A 19,701-nucleotide genomic window follows, 5' to 3' on the forward strand; every position below is an offset into this window, starting at 1 on the left:
AGCAAACTTAAGAGATGCCTTGAAGAGGGGCCATGATGAGCTGCACTCCACACAGTATACAGGTTTTATATCCTAGAATCAGTAATATATCTCAAGGCTGTTGAATATGGAAAGACTGAAAGTGCCTATGACCTCCTCCTGCCTCAGATCACCAGGCAGAACTTTTATTCACCAAGAAGTATTTTTATTTTCAAGCTATTTTGCAAAGATTTTCTACCAATTACTTTTGTGAGCAACTGTTGATCACAGTGCATCCTTCTTCTTTCTAGTGTCAGACAGCAGGTTGCAACTCTATTATCTTCAATATGCAAGGATCCTGAAGCTTTTCATCCTTCTTCCTAACTGCAGGGGACTTGGAGGTTTAATAACATTTCACTGCATTTCATCAAAAGCTCCTCAGAAAGACAAAAACCCCAAAGAACTGTAAATGCTTTTGTAAAGCTTCCTTTTCAACAAACGTTAAACACGCTGAAAAAACATGATAGGATCTTTTCAGATGCCTGGGAAAAACTGCATAATAAAAACAAAGAAGCAACAAGTTCCCCATCACAATAAAAAACACAGTGGTCTTGGACAAAAATGTTTCATAACAACAGGACTGAGTATTGTGCTCCAACATTCTCCCTCTAAAAGCACAGTTTAAGAAATCTTGTGTAGCTGTACAGTCACAGATAAGAAGTCAAACAAACCATTACTCTTTTAGCCACTCTACTAGATTGGCAATCATTCATGATTCTCATACTTTATCATCTCCCTCTACCCAGAAAACAAACCCCTCTTTCATATGAGACTGATATTTATTTTCCTGATTTCTATCTTCACAAGAACATCCTTCAGAATGCCTTAATATTCCTAGCAGATTCTCATACTGCAAAGTCAAGTGAATTTTATACTTAAACATTTTTCTCATGGTTTACCAGATTAGAGATGCCCTTTTCTAAAGATTCTCCTTTCAACAGGTTTCTTTTTCCTCCAATGCTATTCAAAATTGCTGGAGCCAGTTCTATTAATAAGTTCTTTTTGTTACAGCTTACTCTAATAACTTGTCTTCTCTATAACCCCATGTTGATTAAGTAACTCTTATTCTGGAGAAATTATATGCATGTGTCATCTTTTGCCTAAAACAAACTTCCAAGAAAAAAGCTTTATCATATCCCTTAAAATAGCACGTGCAGACATTCTTAAGAGTAGGGGTATTCCTATTAATAGCCTGCCATTACCAATTACCAATTATTGCATGTATAGAAGTCATTAACACTGTAAACACCAGATTTGTTATCATTGATCCTTCCCTCTAGATCGCTTCATCATGAATTCAGACAAATGTGTTTGTCAAAAAAGTTACCTATTCAGTTGTATGGGTTTAGAATTTAGGACAATAGGAAACTAATACTCATTCAAGAACCTTTACACAGTAACATTAAACAGAGTAGTCCCTTTGTAAATATAGGCATACAAGAAGATGTCCAGGTATAAAATGTGCAAGCCCAGGCTCAAGAACATAAAGGCAACATCTTTACTTTCTTGTTCTTACTGCACATTCGTTACTTGGAAGTATTATCACTACGCGGAGCAGTAAGAAACTACGCCTAGCATTATCTTCTAGACATCCTTAACTGACATGTCTCAAAAATGTCAAACTTTTATTTTCTTACCTAGTTCAGTAACTTGTCGATCAAAAGGACAACGAACTGCTCTGCCATGGAGGGGAAGACGGGTAAGACAGTCATGGCAGACAGTATGGCCACACAAAAGCAGCCGGGGAACTTTGTCCCCTTGCAGAGAAAATACATCTTCACAGACCCCACACTCAAGAACCTGTAAGTTAAAAAATACCATATTTGGTTTTGAGCTAATAAAAAACCAAAACTTCACACAGTAAGCCATACGACAGTTTCAGACAGACGTTCATGCAATCATGCATGCTCAGGAGACAAGCACACGGCTGGCCAGTGGTTTCCCCTCGCAGCTGATGCTCATAAAGAGGTCAGTCATACCAAGTGAGCCACTTAGCAAGCTACAAACGCGGCACCGAGCTAGTGCGCGCAAACAGTTGCGGGCCAGAACGCCTCAAGATATAAACGAAAAGCAAAACTGATGGTTATATAGAAAGAAAAAAAGTCCCAAACCAACCCATAAGCCCGGCACCTCAGTGGGACGCATCCTGTACCACAGGCCTCCCGCGCCCCATCCTCCGCCGGTACCGCCCGCCCCACCACAGGAGCTGGGCCGAGCCGCCCCCTCACCTTCACTGCAGCGCCCGCTGGGCCGCGACCGCCGCCGCCTCCACCGCCAGGCCCGCGGCCACCCTCCGGCCCGGCCTTGTTTACAGGCAGGGCGGCCATCTCGGGGAGGGCGGAGCGGAGCAGTCCGCAGGAAGGAGCGAGGAGCCGCCGCCGGCGCCGGCGCAGGCACCGCCCTGCAGAACTGCAGAACTACGACTCCCACCGTGCCCCAGAGAGGCCCAGCCAGGCGGAGGAGGCGGTGTCGGGCCCCGGCCGCCCGCGGAGCCCTGGGGGCTGTAGTCCCTTCCGCCGCGGTGCAGCCTGGGACGTCAGTGCCGGCTGCTGCCGCAGTCTGCGCACCTCCTCCCGCTCCGTCGGCCATCCCGCGGGGTGAAGGCCATGGACGTCAACCAGCCCAAGCAGGAGCATTTGCTGGCTCTGAAAGGTACCGACAGTGCGGTTCCGCCGGTCCTGGTTCGGTGTCTGACCCGCAGCCGAGGATGTTTTTCCTCCCGGTTAAGATGGAGGCGGAGCAGGGAGCGGCCCGGCGCTCGGGCCCTCCTCGGTGCCCGAGGGCATAAGGCAGCTGGGGGGGGGCTGCTCTGCCATGCCCCGCATACCGCAGGGTGTGCGCCTGGCGTGAGGGGCTCAGCCCGCCTGCCCGCCCGTGTCAGTGCTCTGCGTAAGGCTTCAAAGAAAATGTTCAGCTAAAATTTCATTTCCAGTTCCCCTGCTGCCTCTTTTGTTTGTTTGTTTTTCAGGACGAGAGGATGAAATCTTAAACTGCGCCAGGGGCGGTTTAGGTTGTGCGTTAGGAGGGATTCCTTCGCAGGAAGGGTGATTAGACATTGGCATGGGCTGCCCAGGCAGGTGGTGAAATCACCGTCCCGGAGAGTGTAGACTGGACGTGGCACTTGATGGCATGGTCTATTTAACAAGGTGGTGTTCGGTTTTACGTTGGATTCCATGATCACGGACGTCTTTTCCAACATGGTTGATTCCGTGATTCCCCTTTGGATGGCTTTTGCCGTTTTCACCTCATGCTTAATGTACGACTACGAGGCTCACCTCCTTGATTCAGGGATCACGAAGAGGGAAAATACAATTGTGTAGGTCTCTTGCATGCCTCCAAAATTAATGTAAATTTCTCTCCAAAATCAAGAGAGCCCTGTGAAGAATTTGATAATTTCTGATTCATAAATGCTGCTAGTTATTTACATGTAATAAAGACATGGTTAGAATCTCACCTCTGCAAGCATTCTAGATCAGAGAGGGAGATGGATAAAATAGTGCAGGTATGAGTAATTTCAGAGACCATCTTTAAAACTCTACGGGACAAAGTTTTTTAATGGTGTCTCCATATGATACTAAAATCTGTTGACCGTAATTCAAAGTTACAAGCTCTTTTCAAATACATACACACACATGAAATAAAGGCAAAAACATACGAACATGAAACATAAGTATCTGCCAAATGCACTTTGATAGCAATTAAATAAAAGCAAAAAGCTTTATGGTGGATCATTTTGCTTTTATAAGAAACCAGTGCCATCCTTGATTTTGTATTGAATGTAGTCCAGGCTGTAGGTTTTGCGGAAGTGGGGAAGGTGTTGGGATTTATTTTCATTGTGACTATATTAAACAAAGTCTCGACAGAGGCAATCCTAGATTTTTTTATGTATTATCCCCTGTGTTACTGCTCTCCATCAGGGAACGTGAAATGATTGCAAATTTCTTGCGGAACAGGGGGAAAGGGGGAGAAGGGTGGGAAGTAGTAGAGCAACACTCGTTTCACTTACGTTTCATGACAGTGTTTGTAGTTCTCTCTTCGTCATTCTCCTGCATTTTATATAATCTTTGTATGGAAGTATAAAGCCTTTGACAACTTAATAAGTCGTTTAGTTATTCCAAAAGTCTAATAAATTAAGAAATTACCAGTTCCTTAAGGATTAAAGCACAGTTGCATGTAATGCATGGAAGCTTTGAGGCTAAAACTAGATGTGTGGTTCTGATACAAAATGGAAGCAGGCAGCGTTAATTTGCCTAGAGCACTTCCCTTTTAACTTTTTTACTTTAGAATCTACGGTATCAGTCAGGACTATTTTGGGAAGGATTTCTGTAACATGTGTTTCCTAGTTACTTCATGTGCCTTGGCTTAAAATACTCATATATAGGAGGAAAATTCTTTTAAAAAATTGTCTGCTAAATTTGAGAAAATAGGCAGTAGTAATTTTGTGCCTTTTAACATGAATCACAATATAACCAAAATTGTGATGGATGGCAAGTATGAGATGGTGATAGTAAAAGAGTTCTCTTGGAAAAGGACTGTTTTGAGTAAGCAGTGTGCATGTGGATAATGTTCAGTGTACTGAAGTTACACTGGTATTGATGGAATACAGCTCCTAATGTTCAGCATAGATAAAATAGAATGCTCTGATACATATCTCACATATTTTTACTACATGTTTCTTTCTTGAAAAATATCCTAGCAAAGTTTTTTGTAATATGGTAGTATCTTATTGTTTTATAATACTTCTGCTTTAGGTCCTGTTTTCCACTGATCTTTGCATCATGGGGCAAGGAAATTCTTGTAAATAAGATGTTTCAGTCTAGATACAAGAATCCTTATCAAGAGACTTTTCCTAAGAAACACTGGATTCCTACTGTTCAAGCATGGAAGTGGTGTTGCACTATCGACCACATCAGAGAGATCTCATAAAACTGCAGAAATTTGCAGAAGCAGCAGTGAAGGAGTTTCCCATTCGGCAGCTACCAAGATTTGTATCCTGGTTTCCAAATGACTTACACAGACTTCCCCTCAAACCAAAAAAACAGGCACCTGTTATTTCTTGTAAGGAAGTGGAAGAATTGAAACAGCTTTCTACACCTTCAGAATATATTACAGGATCTCCTGATTATGACTGCACAAAAAATCTCCTTGAGTTTCACTCTAGTATGAAACATGGTCTGACTTTAATCCAAGCAAAGGCTGTTCACAGACCAATTAACTTGGACTATCAGGGAGAGCCACCATGTAAGGGAAAACAAAAATTGAAAAGGTCTTGGAGTGTCTCTCTCCCTAGCGCTAAACTTAAAGAAAAGATTCATCCTTTATCTGAAGAACTACAGAATAATTTGGAACGACTAAAGCTGCATGCATTTTGTAGAGCAAAATGGACAATTGAACAGTCTATTTGTAAAAACCAGAATTTGGAGGATATATGGATAAAATTGAATAGACTCATTAAACAGAATGAATTGCCATCTTGCAATGCTACTATCCAAAGATCTGTGGGACAGATATGGGTTTTCTGTGATATATTGTACTGTGAATATGTTAGAAATATTCTTAGGGAAAAGCTAAGCCTTACAGATAAAATGAATTTGCTTGTACATAAATATGGAATTATATTTAGTTTATGACTTAAGATGCAGTTTAGTAATAATACTACTGTCAGAAATACTGGAGTTTTTGAGCAGTTTAGTACAGACCTTAGAACAACTGATAAATTAATGGTAAGAAAACTGTTTATATTACTTTACTACAGTTTTCTAATCGCAATTATAATTAACTTTGTTTTGCCTCAAGACCTATAGTTCTGTTAAGATTAGTAAGTTTCTGTTTGGCTTAGTACTGCATTTTATAGCTTTTTTTCTTGGTGGTCTAAAGAAAAAAAATTAAGGTAAAAATTCCAGACTAATTTGGCAAGCTGTGTCAGATAATAAAATTAATCCTTTCAATTAAGCAAAGTACATCCCCTCTGCTTCATTGGAATTAGGAGAAGAAAAGATGTTTTTAAGTGAGTTGTAATAATTGCTATAATAGCTGTAACTGACATTAAGGTTTTCAAGATCGGATTATTTCCTGAAAGTAGTCTGCAAGTCTTTAATGAAGGTGTATCCCTCCCATGAAGTACAAACTTACTTTATGTGGGGTATATACACTGTCTTAGCTATACTTTCACAGAAATATTAATGATAGCTTCAGTGGAAGCTGTGGACTGAAAAATAATGAACAACTTAATAATTACTGTTTTATGCCTTTGATAATTATTTTTTTCTTGATATTTCTGTTCTTTCATCTTTAATTATATTTGGGAACAAGAAGACAGTAGCTTCCAGCTAAAAGTGACAAAATTAGGAAATGAGACTTGTGAGACCTCTTGTTTGTCGTCTTTGAGAATTCGAGTGCCTTTTGTGGTCAAAAAGGTTCTGCACGACTCTTTTTCTCCTGAAAGAATGAAGTGTTTGAAGGTCATGCTGTCCCTGCTCAATTGAAACTATGGAGGGTCAGTAGAGAAGATAAACTGAGATCAATATGACTGCAAGGTCATGCATTTACATAACCTAATTCTCGGTAGTTTTGCTGTAGCTGGAGGTCAAGGTCTGTAGCATGTAGAAAAAGGGGAAAACAAATGTTTAGTATTTGTAGATTGTTAGATTGTTATTAATGTACACCAGAGTGTACATAAACGTAACAGAGATCCCTCTGTAAAAAAGTAAATTCCCCTTAGACTTATATTTTTATGACATCCTTGTGTTGAATAATTGTATTTTATTATAGGCATTACATTTTTTTTAGATTAAAATTGCTCCATTTGAGTCATCGACATGTATTTTTAAACTTTGACTGAATTTTAAGGTATGTGTAGATGTCTTATATTGATGTTCAAGGTATTTGGGATATTTAATATGAGCACTTAGCAAAATTGATGCAAAATGCTGTCTAGACTGCAACTGAGGATTGTCATTAGTTTTAAAGCTTTTTATATAGCCAAAATTTTCATTGACATTATATTTATGAGCTTAACATAATTAGTAACAAAATTTCTGTGTGCACCTGTGTTTTTGACGATAAAATGAAGTAAAATGCAATGTGATTTGAGTTCTGTTTAATGTATTTTGTGTCTAGGATCTTAGAAAAGATTATATATTTTCTAACATTAATTTAGTACTCCTAATAAATAACAATAATATACCTATCGTAGTTTGTTTTGACTTCATTCTGTGATGTATTTATTTATTTTCTGAAACATGACTTAACTGTTTCTTTAGAAATAGTCAGCAAACACTAATTATACAGGCTTAGTGCAAATTTGAATAAAGTTAGGTAATGCCAATATTACAGTCCCACTAGTTTAATTTGATATACTGACAAAAGAGCTAAGCAAACATTTTACTAAACAGAAGAGATTTTTGTCACTGTAGCTTTATGTGCTTTGGGTTTGTGTGCCTGTATGTGAATAACGATAGATGCACTGCTAACTGTGAGCATCTCAGCTGGTATCTGGCTTGTAAGAGTGACCACATTTGGTTGCTCTGCAGAATTACTGCAGTCTTGGTTAGCACCAGTATACAAGCTTTATACAGGCTTTCATTCTCTTTATACAGGAAATACAGGCTTTCATTTTGTTCTCTTCAAGGAATGCTTAATTCATAAGCATGTGTAATTCAGTATCTTTTTCATTTTCAATGTTGAATGTGGTTCACCATTCACTCTACCTTGTATATCTTAGTTTTTATTTAATATACCTCGTGGTTTTAAGTCTTCAAAGGTCCTGGTTTTTCAACTTTTTCACAATAATGAAGAGAATATACTATCTTTTTTTCCACATGAAAAGTGAGAATTGTTTGTGTCAATGCTAATTTGCATAGGTCTGCTGTTTGGTAGTGTGGATTCTGGTGAACCAATACAGCCCACTGTATGCAAATGTGTATCAAAGTAATTGAATACTTTGCACCACTGGAAACAGTGAATGCTGTCAGGACACAACAGCTGTTCAAAAGTACAATAAAAATAAACCCACCATACCTGTGTCAGTGCAAAGGTATTGATTAACTTGTTGCAATCAAGAGAAATCCTTTTGGTTTATTATTTAGTTTTAGTTGGTGTTGTGTTTGTTAAGTTTCAAAGAAAAAAACCTTAATGGTTTTTACATATTCACATTAACACCTAAGCTTACATATGCTCAATTTTGTTTCTTATGAATGCCTTCATAATAACCTATATCCAAGTTACGACCTTTGGTTAATTTGAAGAGGGAGAAATTGTTTTAAGAAGTGGCACCTTAAATCTGTTGTATAACTGAAAATAATGTAATTTTGAGTGTGAGTTTAAATAGCCTTTGAAAATATCACTTACTTTAAAGTAGGGGATTTTTAATAGCAAAATCTCAGTGATTTTGATATTGTCAGTATAAATAAAATACCTGTGTTGTAAGTATTTTCGTGTAGTTTTTGTGCTGGTTTTACTGGTTTGAGTTTAAAGTTTGTGACTTAGAGAAAAAGCAGTGGTATAAATAATGTAGGCTTTTAGTCTTGTAACTCTACCTTGTGTAAGTGTTACAGGTTAAGATGTAAATACAATTTCGTGTAGATTGGTGTTTGACATGAAAGTCATCATGCCTGATTCTAGGGCAACAAGGATCACAGGACAGGCACTTAACCTAGAAAAGTCCACAAACAGATGAAATGGATACACTACTGAAGACCACAAAGCGCTTAACACTATAGCAGGTGTAAGACCTTTAGCACATCAAATTGAAAGCAGCAGATAGTAGGGTAGTTCACCAGGAATACAAGAGGGAGCAATGGCATTAGCAGTGTTCTTGGATCTTAGAATACCAGCGATATTTTTCTTTATTTTGAAAGTTCATGTAATCCTTTTTCAGGCTGAGATTTATTTAGTGGTTGTAGTTTGTTGGTGTTTTTTGGGTTTTTTTTGTGGAAGAAGAGCAAGGCATTCTTGAAAAATAAAATTAAAAATAGTTGCTTGATTGACTGATTTTCTATTTTTTTTAATTTGTTTTTGCAGTGATGAGGCTAACCAAACCTACCTTATTCACTAATATTCCGGTGACTTGTGAAGAAAGAGATTTGCCAGGTAAATCTTTTCCACCAACTGATTATTATGTATGTTTTACCAAGTTTAACAGCGCGACCATCCAACACTTAGATGTTAGAGGAGTCATGACATTCCATAGACTCTAATCTGAAAGAGCAATATATTTTAGATTTGCTAATAGCTAAAGGAAAGTACCAAGGTGCACTCTATAGCTCTTGGCCTATATATTTGAAAGATTGGTGATGATACTCATACACATGACCTCAAAGTTTGAGCAATTGGCATACACAGTGAGAGGCAGTTCTACGAGGGAAATGTGTAAGTGGAGAAAGATTGGCATTACTATTTTTTTTTTTATTATTTGGGGGAGGGGTCCTGGTAGTTAGAACTGAGACGTGAATGTTCTGTGGAAAAACAGTCTTGCAGGAGTCACTGGTTTTGAGTTGTGTTACGCTTGGTGTGCCATCATAAATTGGAAATCCCTGGGTTGTCTCCCAGAAATAGTTGAAGTCTAGAAGTCAAGTATAAGACCGTCAAAGGAAAGATTCAGGAGGGTGGGTTGTGTGAAAATATAAAGCAAGCAGGGCAAGAAGGTCAGTGAGGTTGATTATGTAATGTGGTTTAGATGGAAAGAATTTCTCTCAAAATTCAGTGTTAATTTGAGCAATGCCTTTTGGATTGTGCCCTTGAGTATGTATATACTGAGTAAATTATTGGACACAAGTGTCTTGAAGTTGTTATAACTTACAGGCCAGCCTACGGATATATATTTCATTCCCAAACAAGTTTATTGTAAAAAATTTATCCAAAATATATATAAAAAATATATCTGAGTAAGTGATTAAGTGTCTAACTTAAATGTAGACAAACCTTTGGACATAGCAAATATTTGATTAATAGCAACATCATATTTTTACAGGTAATCTTTTTAACCAGCTAATGAAAGATGATCCTTCTACTGTAAAGGGTGCTGAAACTTTGATGTTAGGAGAAATGCTGACTTTGCCTCAAAATTTTGGGTAAGAATAAATGATTGTAACTGTAAGATGTAAGGTTTAGGCTTCATTTGGTTTAAGATTCATGCTTCTTTTTCTATTTGAATACCATTGTTCTGCAACAAGATATTCAGTCATTTTAAAAATAACATGTGGTTTGATTTATAAATATGTTTGTGTATGCTGCCTGATGCTTCTTGTCTGTAGCCTGGCTGAAGGTAATAAACATTGAAAGTTGAGCTGTGGGTGAATTTCTAAGGTAGTGCACTACTATAAACCATGTTATACTAATAGAGTTTACTACTGTGATTTTTGTGGGTGCTGAAAGCCATCTTATTTGTGTCAGACTTTTAGCTAGAAAAAATTCTGATTTGTTCTCTTTTAAAACTTTGCCTTAGAAGGATGGCTTCTGAAGTATGGGTGTGCAAATGTCAGTTTCCTTCTAGGGTTTGATCTGGCAAGTGTGCATGTGTGTGAACTTACAAGTGTTTCAGTGAAATATTTTGGTTTTTAATGACTGTTACTAATTTTTTTTCCCTGAAATACAGAAATATATTTCTGGGAGAGACATTTTCCAGTTATATTAGTGTGCACAATGATAGCAATCAAGTTGTCAAGGACATACTGGTGAAGGTACGTGAAGAGAAATCCACTTACAAAAGATCTATTACAATTATTATATTTTCTGACAATATATTGTGTTTAATGTTAATACATAGACTTTAGGAAATATATGTCACTTTTTCCAATCCAGAAAATATACCTGGAAATTGGAAACAGTAAGACATAAAAATATAAATTATTATAGAAATCTTCAGAGATTAAAATGAACAGCTAGGATTGTATAAAAAAATTGATTTATTACAGAATCATAGCGTTTAGGTTGGAAAAGACCTCTGAGGTCACCAAGTGCAACTATTAACCCAGCACTACCAAGTCCACTGCTAAACTGTGGCCCTAACTTCCACATCTACACAGTCACCTGCAGGGATGGTGGCTGAACCACTTCCCTAGGGAACCTATTCAATGTTTGAAAACCCTTTTGGTGAAGAAATTGTTCCTGCTATCCAATCTAAACCGCCCCTGGTGCAACTTGAGGCTATTTCCTTTTGTTCTAACTGGCTAAACAGCCACACCTCCATTGACTTTCCTTGGACATGCACCCTTCTATTTAAAACTTCCCTGAAGAATTGGTGTAGCATAATTTCCACAGCTAAAAAAATGGAGTTACATTCACTTACCTTCACTTTCAGTGAGGTCTTCCAATTCCTTGTGAAGCATACACTGACTTATATATTGTATGAATTATTTTCTAGAGAATTGAGGGTTTGTGTTTACTGAACAAACAAAACACTGAGAGTGGAAATTTCAGAAGTCATTGTTGAACTCAATTAAAAAGTAAATAGAGATTTTGTAAGCTGCATGGTAAAGGACTGGACTATTTATATGTTTTAGAATTTGTATTTAGCTTTGTAAGTGTCTCATCATCTTAATATATGTCACAGAAGATGTCTGAGTCAAAAATTTCACAGAATATTCTGAGTTGGAAGGGACTCACAAGAATGAGTAAGTCCAACTTTTAAAGTCAGTAGCCCATGAAAGGATCAAACCCACTGCCTTGGTGTTGTGAGCCCCATGTTCTCACCAACTGAGCTCTTGAAATATGTGTGAAAGCTTGTATGGTACAAAAGAGTCAGTGAAATCTAGTACTTCATAATGTAAGTTATTTTCTTTAGCTTGTGTTAAATAGCTGAAATTCTACTGCCTTATTTTTCTGTCCTCAGGCTGATCTTCAGACAAGTTCTCAGCGTTTGAATCTTTCAGCTTCTAGTGCTGCAGTGGCAGAACTTAAACCTGACTGTTGCATTGATGATGTGATCCATCATGAAGTAAAGGAGATAGGAACACACATGTAAAGTTTTAACTTTTTCTGTTATTAAATAAGCTTAAATGAAACTGCAGTACATGCATGCTATCCTGCTTTTGATATAGCACAAGATTTAAAGTAACACAACTTTTTAAATTTCTTTTTTTTCAGCCTAGTTTGTGCAGTAAGTTATACTACACAGACTGGAGAAAAGATGTACTTCAGAAAGTTCTTCAAATTTCAGGTATTTCATGTAATATTTTATTTTACTCTTCTTTTAATAAGTGTGTGAGTCTGGAAAATGCATTTTAAAACATTTGATACTTCATAAGCGCTTCTATGTACCAAAAGTTCGTTCCATTTTAAAAGTGAACCATTAAAAGCCACTGCTTCAAATTTCACACAAACTGTCTTTTCTAATTACCACACATCTCAGAAATAATAAATATTACATCTAATAATTTTTACTAATTTATTGAGAAAAAAAATCTACTTCGTTTTTATAGTAGATAGCTCTTCAACTGTTTTTAAGCAGAACAAGTGTTGATCATTCTGGCTTTGATACATCCAACCATTGAGCTTATATTGTAAAATTCTGATTTTTCTTTTGATGTGTGTAACCTTAGTAAACTGGAATTAAATAGTTTGGGTCTTAAAGGAATTGAAGTAAAGAAGTCTAGTGTTTTATATCTAATACTGACAGAAGTAATTGACAGAATTGAAACCTTTTCTTCCCTAACACAAATTTCACAAGATTTGAGATAAGAATGACTGAGGAAAGCAATAAACTAATCTGTAGACTGGTTCTGGCAAGAAAGAGACTGTGTATTTCATGGATGTTTAATTTTTTGGAGAAATATATTGAGGCTTAGATATTGGTGGATTCATCTTCATGGAATGGAGGATTTCATGGCATGCATTATTGAATACATTTTTAGATACTCTGACAGAGCATCTGTTAATACAGCAGCATTATATAGTTCCATCCTAAAGCTGTTGCAGGGGAGGTTTGGTTTGGATACTAGGAGAAGGCTCTTCACCCTGAGATTTGTTGGACACCAGAACAGGCTCCCCAGGGAAGTGGTCATAGCACAAAGCCTGACAAAGTTTTCATGAAACATTTGAACAATGCTCTCAGGCACATATTCCTGGAGGTTGGAGTTGATGGTCCTTGTGGTTATCTTCCTACTCAGGATATTCGATGATACTATGGGGTGGTGGCATTTTGCTGTTTTCTAGTATTCTGTCTAGATACTTCAGAAGAAAAAGATCTTCAGTCTTTAGAAGGTTAGATTGCCATGCATTAGAAGGAACACTCGAGTGCTGTTAGTACTCGTGGACCTTGAAATTCTGGATATTGATTAGTCAAAGGTGTTTCCTAGGGAAAACAGTTCCATGTAAATTTTTGTGTTACCCTCCCTCTGAAACTAGCATCTCTGTAGAGTTTCTTCATCTTTAGTGAAGTTAATTTTCATCTTTGTGTGCTTTGTCTTGCTCTCCTTATGAAACTACTTCCCTTTCAATTCCTCCACTCTTTTCCTCTGTTTAGTGTTCTGTTTCTCTGTCCCCTCTATTCTCTGATTGCTTACACATGCATGTGCAAGCTTCAGATCTCATCTTTTCTCTGTCACCTAATGTTGTTCTTGTCAGAGCTTTGTACAAGATGTTGATTTGTCTCCTTTAGATTTTGTATGCAGACTTGTTTGTGCACGTTTTTTGGGGTTCTGCTTGCATGATGTAATTGCCATGGTTTTTGACTGAACCCAGCATAAGCAACTGAATTGACAAAAGAGTTGAAGCCGGCTATCTGTCAAATGTGAATCCCCGCATTCAAAGAAGGAAGCATAAGTATATATACACTTCCACACCTAGAAATACTGTCTTGATTCATTATGAGAAAAGCATTGCACTGATCATTTTGTCTGTTAGTTTTTAAATTTGAGTTGGGGATATCAGTAGGAAACCTGAGAACAAACAAGAAGAGTGTTCAGTCAGAAAACTGAACTATATCTTTACAGTTAGAATTCATGGTTGCTAGTGATTGAGATGTCACTAGCTATTTTATAATAAAAGAATACTCTCTTACAGATTCTCAGATTTTTCAGTTACATTTTCTAGCATCTTTTAAGTTGAACTGGTGTTAGTTGGTTTGAATCAGCTCCTTTTTTAAACTGTTACATGTAGTGTTATACTGCTTGACAGTGCTTTTCTATTCCAGAGCTTTCTCTAAGTAACTAACAGCATTATATTTTCATGGAGAAGGAATCATTCTTTCTAGGATTGGGTATTTTCTGAAACTCACAATAATTTTTTGTATTTTACTGGAATGCCAGTTGAAATTTACTGCAGTGAATGACTGTTTATCAGAAGAGAGAGAAAAAAATTTAGCATGTTGGAAAATTTATAAGAAGCTCACTGATTAAAAGTATTTGACAGAAAAAATCCTCTCTCAACCAACAAAGACCTAAATTAAAATTTTTAATTATTTTTTTTACTAGAGAGAGACAGTTATGAATACTTGAAAAATTTGAATTTTATGCATTTTAAAATGCAGAAATCTCTGTGAAGACAACTTTTTGATCTTGAATTCTTCAGTGCTAAAAAATTTGTTGACAACTTGGAACATTAGAGGTGTCTCAGGATGCAGTGCACTTACATGCAACCAGAAAAAGTTTCTCTCTGTAATAGGAAATAAGTGTCTTCAGAAACAGAATTTAAATTTGTTTCCTTACAAGTATGATAGAAGGCTGTTTCTTTCAGTTACATCACTTTATAAATGCTTCATTTTTGATGTGTTAATGAATGTGTTAACTGCAGTGGCTTGATGCACAAAATTCAAGCATTAAGAATTAACCCTTTATGATCATATTTTATGGCATCAAGTTGCCTTCTTTTGCTGATTGAATCTCATGAGATTAATATGATATATTAATTATTTATTTTATGTATTACAATTTTCTTTAATTTCTTGAAACAGTTGCATTTTCTCAAGAAGGAAGTGAAGGCTAACAAAGCTAAACGCATGTTCTGTTTTATTTATGTTTATGGAAGCCCTCAGAGTAAATTTTGTTTCAAAACTCTGAAGGACATGTAAATGTTAGATAGTCTTGCTCACAGTTAAAATCAAATACGGACCACTGCAGGATTCAGGATGGATATAGTGTTATTTTAAACACATAGATCTACGTGGAGCACTGGATTTGGGCAGTTTTGTAAGAGGCCAGTGCTTAGGTGGAGAATTACTTGTTTTCAGAATGAGTAGACCACTTAGTAGGAAAGCAATCAAGTGTGCACAAGTAGGAAGCGGTGAGGATATACTCTTGAGTTGATTCTGTCATGCACCTGCTTTGTGTAAGACCAAAAAGAAAAAAGAAAAATAACTCTTTTTAGTAAAAGAACTTAGCAGTTCAAAACAGTCTATGCTGAAGCTATCTGAAAAACCAGTTGTCAATCTGTCTTTTTTTCCATTTCATTCAGGTTCTTAAACCACTAGATGTGAAAACCAAGTTCTACAATGCGGAGGTGAGAGCTGTGTATATTCAGATTTGTTTTGGTGTGCGGGGTTTGTTACCTAGATTAATTTCAAAGTGCTTTGTAAGTACACCTTTCTGAGAAAAGCGATCAATTCTAATGGAAAAATGGAAGAAATATATTGTACAGTTTAAAAATAGATAGGCTTTTGATGAAGGGGCAAAAGAGATGTCAGGACCTTAATGTAATTGGCTAACAATTTTGCATATATTCATATGCATATATTATATGCATGTATTTTCATAGTTTCTTATTAACTCAAATACTTTCAGTAATTGCTTGTATGTTTAGGCTGATGGAGTACTTACTGTGAGGGAGGTTAATTGTCCATAAGGGAGATGACAATTTATCAGAGTGGAGAAAATTCAGATTACTTAAATTTAGGTTTTTCTTATGTGACTAGGAGCCTTCAGTTCAGTAGTTTAAGTTTTAGGTTTGTGGCAGTTAAAACACAGTGCTTCTAAACTAAATGACCTTACATATGCCTTGTGTATTTATTTGGACTTGCTTGTCTGCCTTTGTCTATTTATGGGAAGAATTTGGTACGTATCTGTAGACCACAGGCTCAACACTGTACATTGACCAGGTGTGAGGTACCTGAGAAGGATTGGAGCATAAACACATAGCACTAGCTGAGCCCTTTATGGAGCTGCTGTTATGTACAAGTAGGAATGTCTGGAAATGTCTTCTGCTGTGATTTAAGAACAAAAGTAATTCTAAGAAATCAGGTAATTTCTCTGGGAGCAAAATTTATTGTGTGGATTATATTATTGTTTCAGCTGTAAAGTATGTGGAGGGAAAAAAGGGACAGGTATCTTAAATGTTGCTGTCTCTTTATACTTCATGTGTAAAGTTTGTGTGAAGCACCTCTCTAACATAATTCTGGGTGAACTTTTTACATGGATGAAAACAGTCTTTTTTTGTTTTCATAGTTGTTATACTTACAGGTCTTGATAGGGGTCTTATTTAACTCTCAATGAGCCACCAAGTTTTCATGTTAAAAATCTATGAAAACCTTTGGAGTTTGAGCTGGTACATGTAGGTTTGGGTTTTTTGTCCTTTTTTTTTTTCCTCTTCTGTAGAGTTTTAAAAAGGGTCCTTGATGCCTTTTGTTCTTCCTGTTAATGAATTTATGCAACTCTCATTACCATTTTACCCATTCAATTTAATGAATTTTTTTTTTAAAAAAGATTTTGGATGATATTAAGTGTGCAATTTCCATTTGCCTAGCAAATTGGTATAGTAGCACTCCTATCTTATTTCTGAAAGTATATAAAGTGTTGCTATGTCTTTTGACCATTAAAATTCAATTAACTTCTAAAAACCTAGAAGTAAGTCTTTGGTTAGCTGTTTTGTGTGATACTACGTTGCTGTGAAAGCACCAAGAAATTCATCCTGACTATTATCCTTGAGAGCAGGGGAGAAAAAATGGTATGTGTCAGTTGTTAGTTATTTAAAGATCTCTAAAGGTTGACTAACCAGTTAAACTGTTATCATTAAGATTACTGATGTGATGCTGTCTGTTCGTAATGCCTGTTACTAAAATTATTTTCTATTAATATTCTAATGATAATCCATAATTTAATTTCTTGTAAAACAAGGAATGATGCTGAACCCTAATCTTGTTGCTTATTGCTTATATTGCAGTAGCACCCAAATGGAGTTGATCACTGAAATTTATGCATAGAGCACATGCCCTGTTGCCCTAACCTGCTGCAATCCTGGGATTGAATTACTCTCTCACTGACTTTAATGTGCCTTGAAAAAAGGCTCTGTAAAAGGTTCTGTTTCTGCAAGCATGCACAGGGAGGTAGACAACAAATTTTGCAGTTAAAGTTGGGTCTTTGGATTAATGAATATTCGAAAAAGAGTTTTTCTTGATGTTATACCAAATCTTGTTATAACTTGAAACATGGTCGCTTTGCTAGGACACATTGCCACATTATTTTTGAGACTTTATATATGAGGATACTTCAAATTATCACTGAGGTGACAAGGACTGTTTTTCCGTTTCATATACAACCCATTGCATGGATTGAAATTCAGGACAAACTTTAAACTTACTCAAAAACTAACTCCCTTTTTTTTTTGAGTCAGTTTATTCTACCATATCTTGTCTGTGACTTGTGTGCCTTAAGCTCTACTTTGGATTGATTCTGAAGCAAAGCTAGTAAACCATGTAACCATACTAGCTATAAGTTATTAGAAATGTAGTTGTCATCTTTGTTTGCATCCATTTTTATTTATGTTTCTGTCTTACTAATGCTATCTTGTTTAAATGGTGCAAAAAAATGCAGAAATGCATTTTGTTTGGAAGTTAGCCTCCTTTTTCTTTAACATTTAACCCTAATTTCTCTAATGTGTTCTTTTTTTATTTTCCCATTAGAGTGACCTCAGTTCTGTGGTAATTTTTATTTATTTTTTTATAAATATGTATGCTTTTTTAATTGCTTAACTGTCTCTGTGCTTGTTATTGACATTCTTTACAAACATAATGGAAAAGCAATGTTTGTTCTGCATATCATAAACTGATGTTCTCTTGTCTTTTTATGTGCAGCTAATCATTTAAATGGTTAGCTCTTTCTTTAATACCCATTGTTGAAACTAGAACTTGATAGCTACAGATTCTTGTGGGGGGTCCTCCTATAAAATATCTCACCAAAATTGTATTACATCTATTATTTGAAAAGAGAATTTATTTCCTTCTTAATTTTTTCTGCTTTTGACCCATGGAAATGTAGGTTTCACTACAGTACTGCTTGTGTAAACTGTGACAGAACTTTTCACATCTGGTTGGTGGAGACAGTGGGTTTGAGGAGAGAGCAGCAGTTGGATGTGTTTTCCTTCCTTTGGCTAGCTGGAACTGCACTTCACAATTTTAATTGCATGTAACAGTTGATTGAATTTCTATGTTACTTCTGCAGTCTGATTTCACTTCAAGGCGTGTTTTGTATTAAAATAAACTGCATATTTTGAAAAGTTGTTTTTTTTAAACATGTAATACTAAACCAAATTAGGAATAACACAAAACTAACTTGCTTTTTCATTATGCTGCTTGTTTTTTCTATTCTCTCTCAAATTAGCTTTTTTAAACTTCTGCCTATGGTTGCTGTTTTGAAAACTACTAAAATTTGGGTAAATGGACACTTTGAGCAATGGATTTATGGGATATAAATTGTATCAACTTAAGTGACAGTCAGGTGGTAGTAGTAACGATTATGAGAACCATGTTTTAGTTGGGGTTATTTCCAGTTCCTGCAAGCATGAAGTGCCTCAGTAACCCACTGAGGTTGCACAGTTTTCATTTCTATATAGATGCTGCTTTGTATTCAATGTGTTTATAAGGCAACACAAAAAGTTATATAATTATTCTGTATTTCACTTTCTAACACAATTTTTTGAGACTGAACATATTTTGGATATTTTGTCCCACTTTTGTTTTGTAATTTACAAGCAGGACTCCATTTGTATAAAGAATAATTTTTTTAACACCGATCAAAAAGAAGCTATAAGTTTTGTTCCACCTTCCCCGCAAAAGTACTTTCTTAAAATTTACCATAAAAAAATACTCAAACTGTTTCAATCTGAATCTGTAGAACAGACTATTTCAGTTGGAAGAGACGTACAAGAATCACTTAATCCAATGGCCTGAATCAGTGACTCTTGTAAATGCAAATTTGGTAACCTCCTCTTTTTAAGTGGCACTTCTTTAATTGTAGTTTTCACTTTTCTGGGGGCTCGTATCTCTATAATAAATGGAGTCTTCCATAATTATTATATCCTGAGATTTTTAGACATGCAAAGTGATTTCACTGGTCTGCAATTTCACAAAAGAAGTGAGGCAAAAATTTCTGTAGTTCCATGGTTTTTCATCTTCTGTAGTTTAAGTCTATAGCTTCCATTTATGTACTAGAATTGGTCCTTTGATACCATCTCGAGGCATTAGCTTCAGATGTCTGAAGTCAGAGCACCAGTTAAATTGTTGGATGCATACAACATTGATAACATTTGGCGTGATGGAACTGAGTGAGAGAAGGGGCTGGATTTTGCATTTAACTAAAATGCTAGTATTTAATAATAAAAGGTCAGAGCATGTACCCGAACTATTTTACTCCACTTAAGAAAAACACACACATTTACTTTAATTATTTATACAGCTTGATGCACTAGTGATCTGGCATGGCATGTTCTTGTGCACTGCAATTCCTTACCACTTACTCAATTTTTAAAATAATTTGG

The 19,701-nt window shown here is 36.3% G+C and overlaps 2 protein-coding genes across 3 annotated transcripts; both read left to right on the forward strand.

The window, feature by feature from the left end:
• Window positions 1-2,385: 2,385 nt before the first annotated feature.
• LOC130266814 (trafficking protein particle complex subunit 13-like) lies at window positions 2,386-19,679 on the forward strand. Of its 2 annotated transcripts, none has more exons than XM_056516077.1 (8): window positions 2,386-2,670; window positions 9,040-9,108; window positions 9,989-10,088; window positions 10,613-10,697; window positions 11,849-11,976; window positions 12,103-12,175; window positions 15,409-15,453; window positions 17,849-19,679. In XM_056516077.1, exons 1-8 carry the CDS (start codon window positions 2,625-2,627, stop codon window positions 17,915-17,917), a joined length of 615 nt encoding a protein of 204 aa, XP_056372052.1. In that variant the 5' UTR covers window positions 2,386-2,624; the 3' UTR covers window positions 17,918-19,679. The 2 variants fall into 2 exon arrangements, with proteins under 2 accessions (XP_056372052.1, XP_056372054.1); XM_056516079.1 differs by lacking the exon at window positions 2,386-2,670 and adding an exon at window positions 6,433-6,514.
• SHLD3 (shieldin complex subunit 3) lies at window positions 4,899-5,648 on the forward strand. The gene has a single exon (XM_056516076.1). It carries the CDS (start codon window positions 4,899-4,901, stop codon window positions 5,646-5,648), a length of 750 nt encoding a protein of 249 aa, XP_056372051.1.
• Window positions 19,680-19,701: the final 22 nt, after the last annotated feature.

This window comes from Oenanthe melanoleuca, unplaced genomic scaffold, assembly GCF_029582105.1.
Source record: "Oenanthe melanoleuca isolate GR-GAL-2019-014 unplaced genomic scaffold, OMel1.0 S255, whole genome shotgun sequence".
NCBI lineage: Eukaryota > Metazoa > Chordata > Aves > Passeriformes > Muscicapidae > Oenanthe > Oenanthe melanoleuca.